The sequence below is a fragment of the Bombina bombina genome, chromosome 1 (assembly GCF_027579735.1).
Source record: "Bombina bombina isolate aBomBom1 chromosome 1, aBomBom1.pri, whole genome shotgun sequence".
Classification (NCBI taxonomy): domain Eukaryota; kingdom Metazoa; phylum Chordata; class Amphibia; order Anura; family Bombinatoridae; genus Bombina; species Bombina bombina.
Window position 1 is genome coordinate 1404943598 of NC_069499.1, and position 12439 is coordinate 1404956036.

General features: G+C 35.2%; 1 protein-coding gene across 1 annotated transcript in view; it reads right to left on the bottom strand.

Annotated features, from left to right (window-relative positions):
- The window catches only part of CA14 (carbonic anhydrase 14), a 249006-nt gene that overhangs the window by 95649 nt on the left and 140918 nt on the right, over window positions 1–12439 (bottom strand). Inside the window, exon 5 of the mRNA XM_053705182.1 lies at window positions 11690–11785. Within this exon, the coding sequence (XP_053561157.1) occupies window positions 11690–11785 (96 nt within the window). The remainder of the gene's footprint in view (window positions 1–11689; window positions 11786–12439) is intronic.

Consider the following 12439-nt stretch of genomic DNA (forward strand, 5'->3'; position numbering starts at 1 on the left):
CTACCCCCCTGAAGATCTCCCTACCTTGTATTCACCCAGCCGGGCCAAACTCCTCATCCGATCCGGGCGATGTCTTCCAGCAAGCGGCAGTGAAATCTTCTTCCATCCGGGCGATGTCTTGAAGCAAGCAGCAGAGAGTCTTCTTCCATCGGCGATGTCTTCAAGAAAATCGGCATCTTCAATCTTCTTTCTTCGCTCCTCCGCCGCGGAGCATCCATCCGGCACGACGACTTCCCGACGAATGAGGTTCCTTTAAATGACGTCATCCAAGATGGCGTCCGTCGAATTCCGATTGGCTGATAGGATTCTATTAGCCAATCGGAATTAAGGTAGAAAAATCTGATTGGCTGATTGAATCAGCCAATCAGATTCAAGTTAAATCCGATTGGCTGATTGGTTCAAATAGTGCAAATCTATTATATACTGGGGTTTGATATTTCACACACTCATTATAGGTATTATATGATCTCTTATATTTCCCTTCAACTTTTTGCCAGTGATTCTCCATATTTTTATATCTCCTATTCTCTTTCCTTATCTGATATGAGAATCCCTTATCTCTTTTAGGGAAATGATGGTATTTATTTTTTTATAGGAGCATTAATTGGATCTACTTAAGTATTATTCCTATCTTTATTTTTAGTTTCACTATATCGACCAGTTGATCTCCATTTATGTGAAATATAGTTGGTGCCCTTTTGATCAGCTTGAAAAAGGGAATAATCTTCTGTCTTTTTCTAGTTTTCCAAACTTTATAGATAGTATCTCCTCCCTAGTTTTTCTTAGCTTTTCTTTAATTATTTTTTCTTTTATTCTTCATCCTCTTTGTATTTACTTAATTAATGTTCTAGAGATTTAATTTTACTTTCTAAATCTTTTAATATTTGACTTCTATGTTCTTTTATAAGATTTATTAATTTGGAGGATGCTTTTTCTAGTGTCTCTCTCCAATTTCTCTTAAACTCTAGGTTCTCTACTTTAAAGAAGCTCTCCTGTTTAATTCTTAAACCTCTTGGAACTATTTTTCTTATATACATATATATATATATATATATATATATATATATACACACACACATATACAGTATATATATATATATATATATATATCTATATATAGTCCAGGTGTGTGCACTCTCACCAATCATCCACAACAGCCAGGGTGCTTTAAAAATTAGTAATATTGCGTTGAAATAAGCACTCAGTGGACTTCAGCCAACTGTGACAAAAGATATATTCTTTAATGTGACCTTTCGGGACACAAACAGTCACTTCCTCTGACAAGCAACTAGTGCAAAAATCTAACTTTTAAATACCTTTGTAACCCTCCCCCTTCATCACAGCCAATCCCAGCTGCCCGTGTGCAAAACAACTTAGTGACCTCATAAGTTAACCTACATACAATATTAATTCGGGAACCACAAACTGTGTTCATTTCATAATGATAAATTATATAAACCAAAATGAAAAAATATTGTATGATGCCTCCCAATTGATCAGCAATGATCCACTAAATCTAACTATCTTAAGACGATACAAAATGAAAACATTCATGTAAACAATAGCCTTTTTTGGCAACCAATGAGCAGCAGATAACCTTAACACACCCTTTTTCATTCTCCAATCATGTATACATGGGTGTTAATGATTCACTCCATCCACCACACGGATATCTGTCACTGTTCTTAAATGATCACCTATTGCCACTCAAAACTAATATATATGTGAATGATACAACAATCCTGGAGTACATGACTCCCGTATGTATTTTGATCCGTGCCGCAACACTTGCAACAACATGGGGGTGTCACCCATTGTCTTACTAGTCGACCGTACAGAGGCCCCCCCCCCACTATGGGCGTAGAAAGCAATTGTATGTAGGTTTTTGCACACAGACAGCTGGGATTGGCTGTGATGAAGGGGGAGGGTTACAAAGATCATTAAAAGTTAGATTTTTGCACTAGTTGTTTGTCAGAGGAAGGGACTGTTTGTGTCCCGAAACGTCACATTAAAGAATATATTTTTTGTCACAGTTGGCTGAAGTCCAGTGAGTGCTTATTTCAATGCAATATACATATATAGATATGTCTAAAAAAAATTACATTATATGCCTCATAGCTAGGTGGACGTATTTATCTAAATTATTCAGCATGTTTGATATGTTTTTGCACATCTCTTTTCATAAGGATATCTTTAATATTAGTATACAGATCCTTCCTAAAATCAAATATGCTAACCTCGTATTACATAATCCAGCAATTTACCACGAATCTCTGACTACACTAGTGTTAAAATAAGATAATAAACAAAAAGGAAGCTGCACTAATGTTAAATATCTGAAACACTCCAAATATATAGATTCCAGAGAACAAATCTGAAATAACAATAGCAGTAAATAAATCTATTCAGAAAGCACCAGATTGTAAGAGAGGAATAGAAACTAAACCTCCCAAGTAGATCTGGCTAAACAGATGCAAGGTTAGAAAGGTTACAATGTAGCTCATATAACAGTTTAGTATCATAAAATAGGATTTATAATTAAAAATACACACGTTAAAATCCACTATAATCCGATAATCATAAAATAAAATTAATCCAAAGCATAAAATACAATAAATCCAAAACATATATGAGAAGAGTCCCATGCTGTGGTGAGATACAAAGTCTCTGGGTTGATGTCAGATTCCCTAGAACGGTAAGGAAATTCAATTACCAGTATGCACAGTTATACATTGATAAGGTGCCTTCTATTATTTACACCATATCTATGAGAGGCAGGATCCAGAAGGTACGACTTATCTTTCCAAATCAAAAGTTGGGTGAATCCGTTTTTCCAAGGATCAATAGTTTATTAGGTTGGCGTTTTTTTCTTCGCAGACTTAGAACTCCTCTGTGGCCTTCCGCAGTAAAGGAACAGTTGCAGCGATACACAGTCCTATCCACTGCTGTATTACGGAAGCCTCCAAGGGTCAAAATAGAGTAAGGTGTTTCGGAGGTGACCTCCTTTCTCAAGCTCTATCCGATATTGACTTGCTGTCTTCATTTATACCATTTTCAATTACCTAGATGAACTCCAAATAGGATCAGATGCGTGTTATTAGGGAGGATCAATCAGTTTAATAAAAAAATGTGTTTATAAACAAGTATATAAATATATATGTGTCAATTTTTAGTTATTTTCAGCTAAATATACATTATGGGGGATATTTATTAAGCCGTCAACCTTAGCGTAATTGTGGCGAGCTTGATCCGACCTAGTTATCAAAGCCTACAGACTGGCAAAAGTTTAAATCTGTGACGTAACATACTATCCGCCTGTCTCAATCCGACACAGATCGATGCTTACGTCATTACAGATGTTCCAAATACAGATTCAGCACTATTTGACACTTTTTCAAAGTTATCAAATAGTTAACCAGTACGCTCGCGGCTATTCCGGCCCAGCGTACCTGGTTTTCAATCCGCCACACTGGAGGCCGCGGATGCCATAGGGATCAATGGGAGTCTGAAAGCAGCGAAAGCTTATATTCAATGCTGCCAGAGATCCCATTGATTTCTATGGTGGAAAACCAGTAACGTCTACACCTAACACCCTAACATAAGCCCTGAATCTAAACACCCCTAATCTGCCACCCCGACATCGCCGCCACCTACATAATGTTATTAACCCCTATTCCACCGCTCCCGTACCCCGCCGCAACTAAACAAATGTATTAACCCCTATTCTGCCATTCCCGGACCCCGCCGCCACCTAAATAAATGTATTAACCCCTAAACCTCTGGCCCCCCACAACACTACCTTTAACTAAACCTATTAACCCCAAACAACAAGCACCCCACATCGCCATAAGCTAAATTAAGCTATTAACCCCTAAACCTAACAACCCCCTAACTTTACATTAAAATGACAAGATCCCTATCTTCAAATAAATTTAAACTTACCTTTAGAATTAAAAGAAACGAATTCTTAACTATTAATTAACCTACGCTAACTATTATACTAAAATTACATTAAACTACCAATTAAATTAACTATTTCTTTCATGTAATTAGCAAGAGTCCATGAGCTAGTGACGTATGGGATATACATTCCTACCAGGAGGGGCAAAGTTTCCCAAACCTCAAAATGCCTATAAATACACCCCTCACCACACCCACAATTCAGTTTTACAAACTTTGCCTCCGATGGAGGTGGTGAAGTAAGTTTGTGCTAGATTCTACGTTGATATGCGCTCCGCAGCAAGTTGGAGCCCGGTTTTCCTCTCAGCGTGCAGTGAATGTCAGAGGGATGTGAGGAGAGTATTGCCTATTTGAATGCAGTGATCTCCTTCTAAGGGGTCTATTTCATAGGTTCTCTGTTATCGGTCGTAGAGATTCATCTCTTACCTCCCTTTTCAGATCGACGATATACTCTTATATATACCATTACCTCTGCTGATTCTCGTTTCAGTACTGGTTTGGCTATCTGCTATATGTAGATGAGTGTCCTGGGGTAAGTAAGTCTTATTTTCTGTGACACTCCTAGCTATGGTTGGGCACTTTGTTTATAAAGTTCTAAATATATGTATTCAAACATTTATTTGCCTTGACTCAGAATGTTCAACTTTCCTTATTTTCAGACAGTCAGTTTCATATTTGGGATAATGCATTTTAATTTAACATTTTTCTTACCTTAAAATTTGACTCTTTCCCTGTGGGCTGTTAGGCTCGCGGGGGCTGAAAATGCTTCATTTTATTGCGTCATTCTTGGCGCAGACTTTTTTGGCGCAAAAATTCTATTTCCGTTTCCGGCGTCATACGCCGGATGGCCTCTTGCCAACCGTGGACTCTTCCGTTAAGACCAGACCTTCTGTCACAAGGTCCTTTTTTCCATCAGGATCTGAAATCCTTAGATTTAAAGGTATGGAGATTGAACGCTTGATTCTTGGTCAAAGAGGTTTCTCTGACTCTGTGATTAATACTATGTTACAGGCTCGTAAATCTGTATCTCGAGAGATATATTATAGAGTCTGGAAGACTTATATTTCTTGGTGTCTTTCTCATCATTTTTCCTGGCATTCTTTTAGAATACCGAGAATTTTACAGTTCCTTCAGGATGGTTTAGATAAGGGTTTGTCCGCAAGTTCTTTGAAAGGACAAATCTCTGCTCTTTCTGTTCTTTTTCACAGAAAGATTGCTATTCTTCCTGATATTCATTGTTTTGTACAAGCTTTGGTTCGTATAAAACCTGTCATTAAGTCAATTTCTCCTCCTTGGAGTTTGAATTTGGTTCTGGGAGCTCTTCAAGCTCCTCCGTTTGAACCTATGCATTCATTGGATATTAAATTACTTTCTTGGAAAGTTTTGTTCCTTTTGGCCATCTCTTCTGCCAGAAGAGTTTCTGAATTATCTGCTCTTTCTTGTGAGTCTCCTTTTCTGATTTTTCATCAGGATAAGGCGGTGTTGCGAACTTCTTTTGAATTTTTACCTAAAGTTGTGAATTCCAACAACATTAGTAGAGAAATTGTGGTTCCTTCATTATGTCCTAATCCTAAGAATTCTAAGGAGAAATCGTTACATTCTTTGGATGTTGTTAGAGCTTTGAAATATTATGTTGAAGCTACGAAATCTTTTCGTAAGACTTCTAGTCTATTTGTTATCTTTTCCGGTTCTAGAAAAGGCCAGAAAGCTTCTGCCATTTCTTTGGCATCTTGGTTGAAATCTTTAATTCATCTTGCCTATGTTGAGTCGGGTAAAACTCCGCCTCAGAGAATTACAGCTCATTCTACTAGGTCAGTTTCTACTTCCTGGGCGTTTAGGAATGAAGCTTCGGTTGACCAGATCTGAAAAGCAGCAACTTGGTCCTCTTTGCATACTTTTACTAAATTCTACCATTTTGATGTATTTTCTTCTTCTGAAGCAGTTTTTGGTAGAAAAGTACTTCAGGCAGCGGTTTCAGTTTGAATCTTCTGCTTATGTTTTTCGTTAAACTTTATTTTGGGTGTGGATTATTTTCAGCAGGAATTGGCTGTCTTTATTTTATCCCTCCCTCTCTAGTGACTCTTGTGTGGAAAGATCCACATCTTGGGTAGTCATTATCCCATACGTCACTAGCTCATGGACTCTTGCTAATTACATGAAAGAAAACATAATTTATGTAAGAACTTACCTGATAAATTCATTTCTTTCATATTAGCAAGAGTCCATGAGGCCCGCCCTTTTTTTGTGGTGGTTATGATTTTGTATAAAGCACAATTATTCCAATTCCTTATTTTATATGCTTTCGCACTTTTTTATCACCCCACTTCTTGGCTATTCGTTAAACTGAATTGTGGGTGTGGTGAGGGGTGTATTTATAGGCATTTTGAGGTTTGGGAAACTTTGCCCCTCCTGGTAGGAATGTATATCCCATACGTCACTAGCTCATGGACTCTTGCTAATATGAAAGAAATGAATTTATCAGGTAAGTTCTTACATAAATTATGTTATTACATATTAAAAAACTCTAACCCTACTCAAATTATTTAAATCTACTATTGAAGATTACTAAATTACAAAAAAAATTAAACGCTAAATTACAAAAAATAAAAAACACTAAATTACGGAAAACAAACAAACCACAGTATCAAAAATAAAAAAGAATTACACCTAATCTAATAGCCCTATCAAAATAAAAAAAACCTAGCCTACAATAAACTACCAATGGCCCCTAAAAAGGGCCTTTTGCAGGGCATTGCCCAAAAGAAATCAGCTCTTTCACCTGTAAAAAAAAATACAAACACCCCCCAACAGTAAAACCCACCACCCAACCAACAAACCCCCCCCAAATAAAAAGCCTATCTAAAAAAACCTAAGCTCCCCATTGCCCTTAAAAGGACATTTAGATTGTGTACCTGCCCAGACCCTAATCTAAAAATAAAACCCACCCAAAAAAACCTTAAATAAACCTAACACTAACCCCTGACAATCCACTTACAGTTTTTGAAGTTCCGCTTGAAGGATCCATCCAGCCAGCAAGAAGTCTTCATCCTGGCGGCCTCTTCCATCGTCATCCATCTGGCAAAGTCTTCATCCATGCAGCCTCTTCTATCTTCATCCATCCGGCATGGAGCGGGTCCATCCTGAAGACATCCGGCATGGAGCTCCTCTTCAATATGGTCGCCGCCGTAAACTGGAACTTGAATGCAAGTGATGTCATCCAAAATGGCGTCCCTTGCATTCCTATTGACTGAAAGGTTCCAATCAGCCAATAGGATTAGAGCTGCTAAAATCCTATTGGCTGTTCCAATCAGCCTATAGGATGAGAGCTCAATCCTATTGGCTAATTGGAACCTCTCTCTCTGATTGGTTTCTCAGACTCCACAATATATTGAACCCCACAATTTCACTATATTAGATAGTCTTGATCCGTACATATAATGATGTTTTTTATCTTATATTCCTTTTTGGTGACAATTAAGGTGAAAACCTGTCTTTTATTAGAGTATCTACAAGCTTTACATATCCCACAAGGGGAGAAACCTTTAATTTCCTGCCCCAAAAAGATCTCTTTCCAAATATCTATTGTTACCTTTATTTTTATTCTAATAAACGATTGCTCCTTGAGATAACGGATTCACCCGACTTCTGATTTGGAGAGATACGTTGTACCTTCTGGATCCTGTCTCTCATAGATACGGTGTAAATAATAGAAGGCATCTTATCTATGTATAACTTTGCATACTGGTAATTGAATTTCCTTACTGTTCTAGGGAATCTCACATCAACCCAGAGACTTTGTATCTCACCACAGCCTGGAACTCTTCTCATATATGTTTTGGATTTGTTGTATTTTATGCTTTGGATGAATTCTATTTTAGGATTATCAGATTATAGTATATTTTAATGTGTGTGTATTTAATACTATTTTATGATACTACACCTTGTCATGTAAAAGGCAAGATATCATTGGAAGCTATGTGCACAAACATCATATTGATTAATCCATTCATATAGGAAACTTTATTACTGCATTAATTGGCTACATTGTGAACAAATGCTGGAATGGGTGATATCAACCCCCCTTGTTCTGAAACACAGGTTTCAAGAACAAAGGAACACACATCTGTAAAATCTCAGCATGTCACTTCTAAGAGGAACTTTCTTCTATGTGATAAAATTACCAGATAATGACCCCCTGGGGTGACAGAGACACAATTCTCTACCTTGAATTAGATAAACCGGCAGGACCTCAGGAAACTGGGTGGTTGACACTTGTATGATATACAAATGTTGGGTTCCTCTGAAAATCCAATACACAAAATTATGTCTGAAAGAGACACTGGCAATTGAATGGGTACTGGGACTTAAAGTTTCATTTAAATATGAAATATCTTTAAGCTGCAGAAATGTTTAATTTGTATCTCAGTATGGTAATAATAATATATATATGAACCTACAAGATTGTCTGTGCCTAAATTTTTATATAATTTAAAATACTCAGATGGTATTAACAACATATATATGTTGATCTGAAAAGTATACTATGCTAGATAAATGACTGAGTTTAAATAAATAACTGCATTGGTATTTATAAATGTTTGACTTATATTATAGTAAATGGAATAAGATCAGACACCAAAAATATCTATCTATCTAATTAACTACAGAGTTCATGTCAAATTACATGTTTGGTATAAGATGATACTAGAAATGCTGAAAGTTTCAAAGTCCTTTTATAAAAATGTGACTTTTAAATGTATCTTCTAAAATATTATAGGTGGAATACTCATGTTTGGACTTATAATTATGCGCTCAGTCAGATTAAATGGGCCATGTATGGAACATATAGTTTAATAAAACTAGGAAAATGTGAATGTATAAAAATAGACATTTGATAGAAATATATCCTTTCTGTAGTTATATTTGGTAATGAAACTGTTTAACCATGTCTGCTGCCACCGATGGTTCAGAAATTGTATTGCAGCCAGGAGGGGTCATACATTTCCCCAGGCCAATGAGATGTTCAGCTCCGATTAGGACGTATCCAAATTTTCACCAATGATTAGAAAAAGATGTGGGCTTTATCACTTGTTTAAGGCTCATGCACAGGGAAAAAAAGACTGGCTGATGCTGCTTAAACTGACTGCTAAATTGACCTGCTACCTTGGATTACAGTCTCTATAAAGCAAAATTGGGCCTAACATTTAACTTTCAGATTTGCACATTCTTTTGTATGATGGTGAAAATAATTTATCTGAAAAAGCTGAAACTCCAATTTGATTTGTTTTATAATGTATTAATGGTTACTTTATGTCTTAATAGATTTTAGCAAAGAAACTCTTCATAGCATAGTTAAACTACAGATGTGAGTTACAAGGTAATTTTTTTCTTATATTTAATATTAATAAGACCAAGGGTAGTAAGTATACTGGTGTTAAATATTAATATTTAGAAATAATTTGTGTATTTCAATGTCATAAGTTAATTGCAGCTATTGCAATATTTTTTAGAATTTGTTTTTTTGTGGCTAAGTAAGAGGTTGTTTCAAGCCAGATTGGCATAAAAATAGGCTGTTACATTATCAATATACAATTTCTGGTGGTTTAATTGAAGTTGTATAGAACCATTTGTTGGTTAAATAGTTCAATTATACTTTTCTGAAGGTTCTCTTAGATTTATTGAGATTTAGTAAGATTTGTGTGAAGTATCTTGTTATATTGTTAACTTAGCACTGTTAAGTTGGCAGTCCATATTTTGGTATTGGAGTAAATATTGCTGGATAATTATAGACTGTTCTGGTATTCTCATTTGTGATATTTTAGAATAAGTTTTAGAATAAGTGTATATAATTGGTTCATAATCTATTTTCTACATAAATATAATTCAAGGTGTCTATAAAGATAACTGATCAGAACAAAAGATTAAATATTATTTTTTAATAATAATATTGTTGTCAAATTTATAGATATCTCAGTAGTGATATTTTGAAATACACTACAGAGATTTAATATCTTACTGAAATGTATTGACAAAGTTCTGCTATATTAATTGTAGATATCGCAGACAATAGTTTTATACTACTATTAATTATTAATATTCATAATTACAATACGTAAAAAGTTGGAGGCACTGCTGAGATTTAATATCTTACTGAAGTGTATTGACAAAGTTCTGCTATATTAATTGTAGATATCGCTGACAATAGTTTTATACTGCTATTAATTATTAATATTCATAATTACAATACGTAACAACCTGTCTGTCCTTGTATCTGTTTAGCTAGATCTACTTGGGAGGTCTAGTTTCTATTCCTCTCAATCTCAATCTGGCGCTCTCTGAATAGATCTATTTTTTGCTATTGTTATTTTAGATTTGTTCTCTGAAATCTATATATTTGGAGTGTTTCAGATCATTTACATTAGTGCAACTTCCTTTTTTTTATACAAAATATATCTATACACACACACATATACATATATATATACACACATGATTATATATAGGTATAGATATATACAGATATATATAAATACTTAAACATATTCCCTTATGAGCAGGACATTGGAATGTGAAATATTTACAGTAAATACATACTATAACACTTTATTAAAAATGAATATTGCATAAATATGATTTTACATGTTTTCATCTATATACATACATATCCATCTTTAGACATGTATAGGTATTTATCTCAATGTTAAAGCCCTTTGCCTGCCTTTTTTTTCCTGAGACCACATATCTTTGAGCTCTTATCATTTTTGGGTGCAATATTTTTAGTGAATATGTGTTATTATGAGTGTAACTATACTTTGTAATGTATTTTTGATGTATTTTGTGACACTTTTTTGTTTCACAGTTAACCAGAGCTCTGAGGACGTGGTAGTCATTCTAATGTAAATTGCAATTGCACTCAAGCTATCTCATTCACTTTCAACTCATAATGCCAGCGTTAAGCCAGATGAGCGCAAACACCCACAATAAAACCCTTATTGCTTGTGCGCAAATGTTTGCACTCAACCTGTAATCTGGCCCATAGTGTATTATTTAAATATAATTAATTCCTACTGGATTATTGTTATTATTATTCAATGTGTTCACATTATTTGTCTTCCTAGTTTTGATGCTGTGTTGTAACAATAACCATATGCCCAGAATGTGTTCCAGAGACTGGTATTGTCAATATTATGGGTATTTGTAAGGGATTGGTGCTATAATCTGTATAATAAGCTATGGATAAGTCTAAATTATACTTCTTATATTAATTGGGTGTGTTTTGTTCCCAGAACTGAGTGGGCGGAGCAGTTGAACAGTAGGTCGTCAATACTCCAGTTACCCACTTGCTTGCTCTGCTGCAAAGTGTCCCTGGAATTTTTTTTTTAAAATGTTGGCAGCTATGATCAAATTTGAATATAATGCAAAGTTATCTTTCTTTGACCCCAGGGCTGTGTCTTGGCAGAAGACACTATATTCTGTCACTCTGTGTTGACAGCTTGGCCCTTAAAACTAATTCACCTTGTATCTGGTTGTAGATAATAAAATCAGCTGTTTCAAAAGTTTGACTTTTTAGGCAGGGGGTTTTAATAAGAAAGGTGTAAATAGCAAACATGTAAATACACAAAACACCAGAAAAAGAAAATTAACCTATGAAGTTCTGAAATAATGAGGTTTTCATGACAGTAAGTATAAAATCATATAGAAGGTTTTATAAAAGTAATGTGAGTTTCACCTCAATAAGGATCCCTAGAACAGCAAGTCCATCTGGCTTGTCTTGAGCCTGGCTTATGTTAGCATAGTTGTCAGAATTGTAATGGACGATGTGTAGCTGTTAAGTAAAATAAAAATAAACACAATTTAGAATTAAATAAACATAAATGCATACTTGTCTTTTCCAGGAGGCAAAAAAAAAGGAATGTCTCAACCATGATAAAATAAATTTTTAGGCCCTGTAAGAACCCACCCCAAGTCTTAACAAGTATTTATTAAATAATATTTTATATTGACTTTGCGGTATCTAGAGAGTGATATGACCCACCATTCATAACCATAATGCATAATTCATATTCCTCTTCACCTAGATCAGGGGTCAGAAACCTTGGCTCTCCATGGCAAATGTAGTTTCAAAACATAAGGAGAGCCAAGGTTGCTGCCCCTGACCTAGATCATAAAGACAATCTCAAAGTATATGATGGCACACTTCCATGGAAAGGTACTTTGGAGCTAAGGTTGTCATATCTGGACAAAAATTAGCTTGTTCTACCAAATAAGAGTTTTCTTTCTGGGAAAGATTCTAGATACAAATCTGTCTCAGAACTATGCAAGAAAACCAGAAAAGTAAACCATGCAATACCCACTGACAATGAACACAAAATAAACATCTCTGAAGGCTTATTTGTTTACTTGGTTTCACATAGGACCAGCATAACTAAGCTTTTTTAGATTGGTGTAAAAAATAAAAATAAAAGTAATAGTAATATGA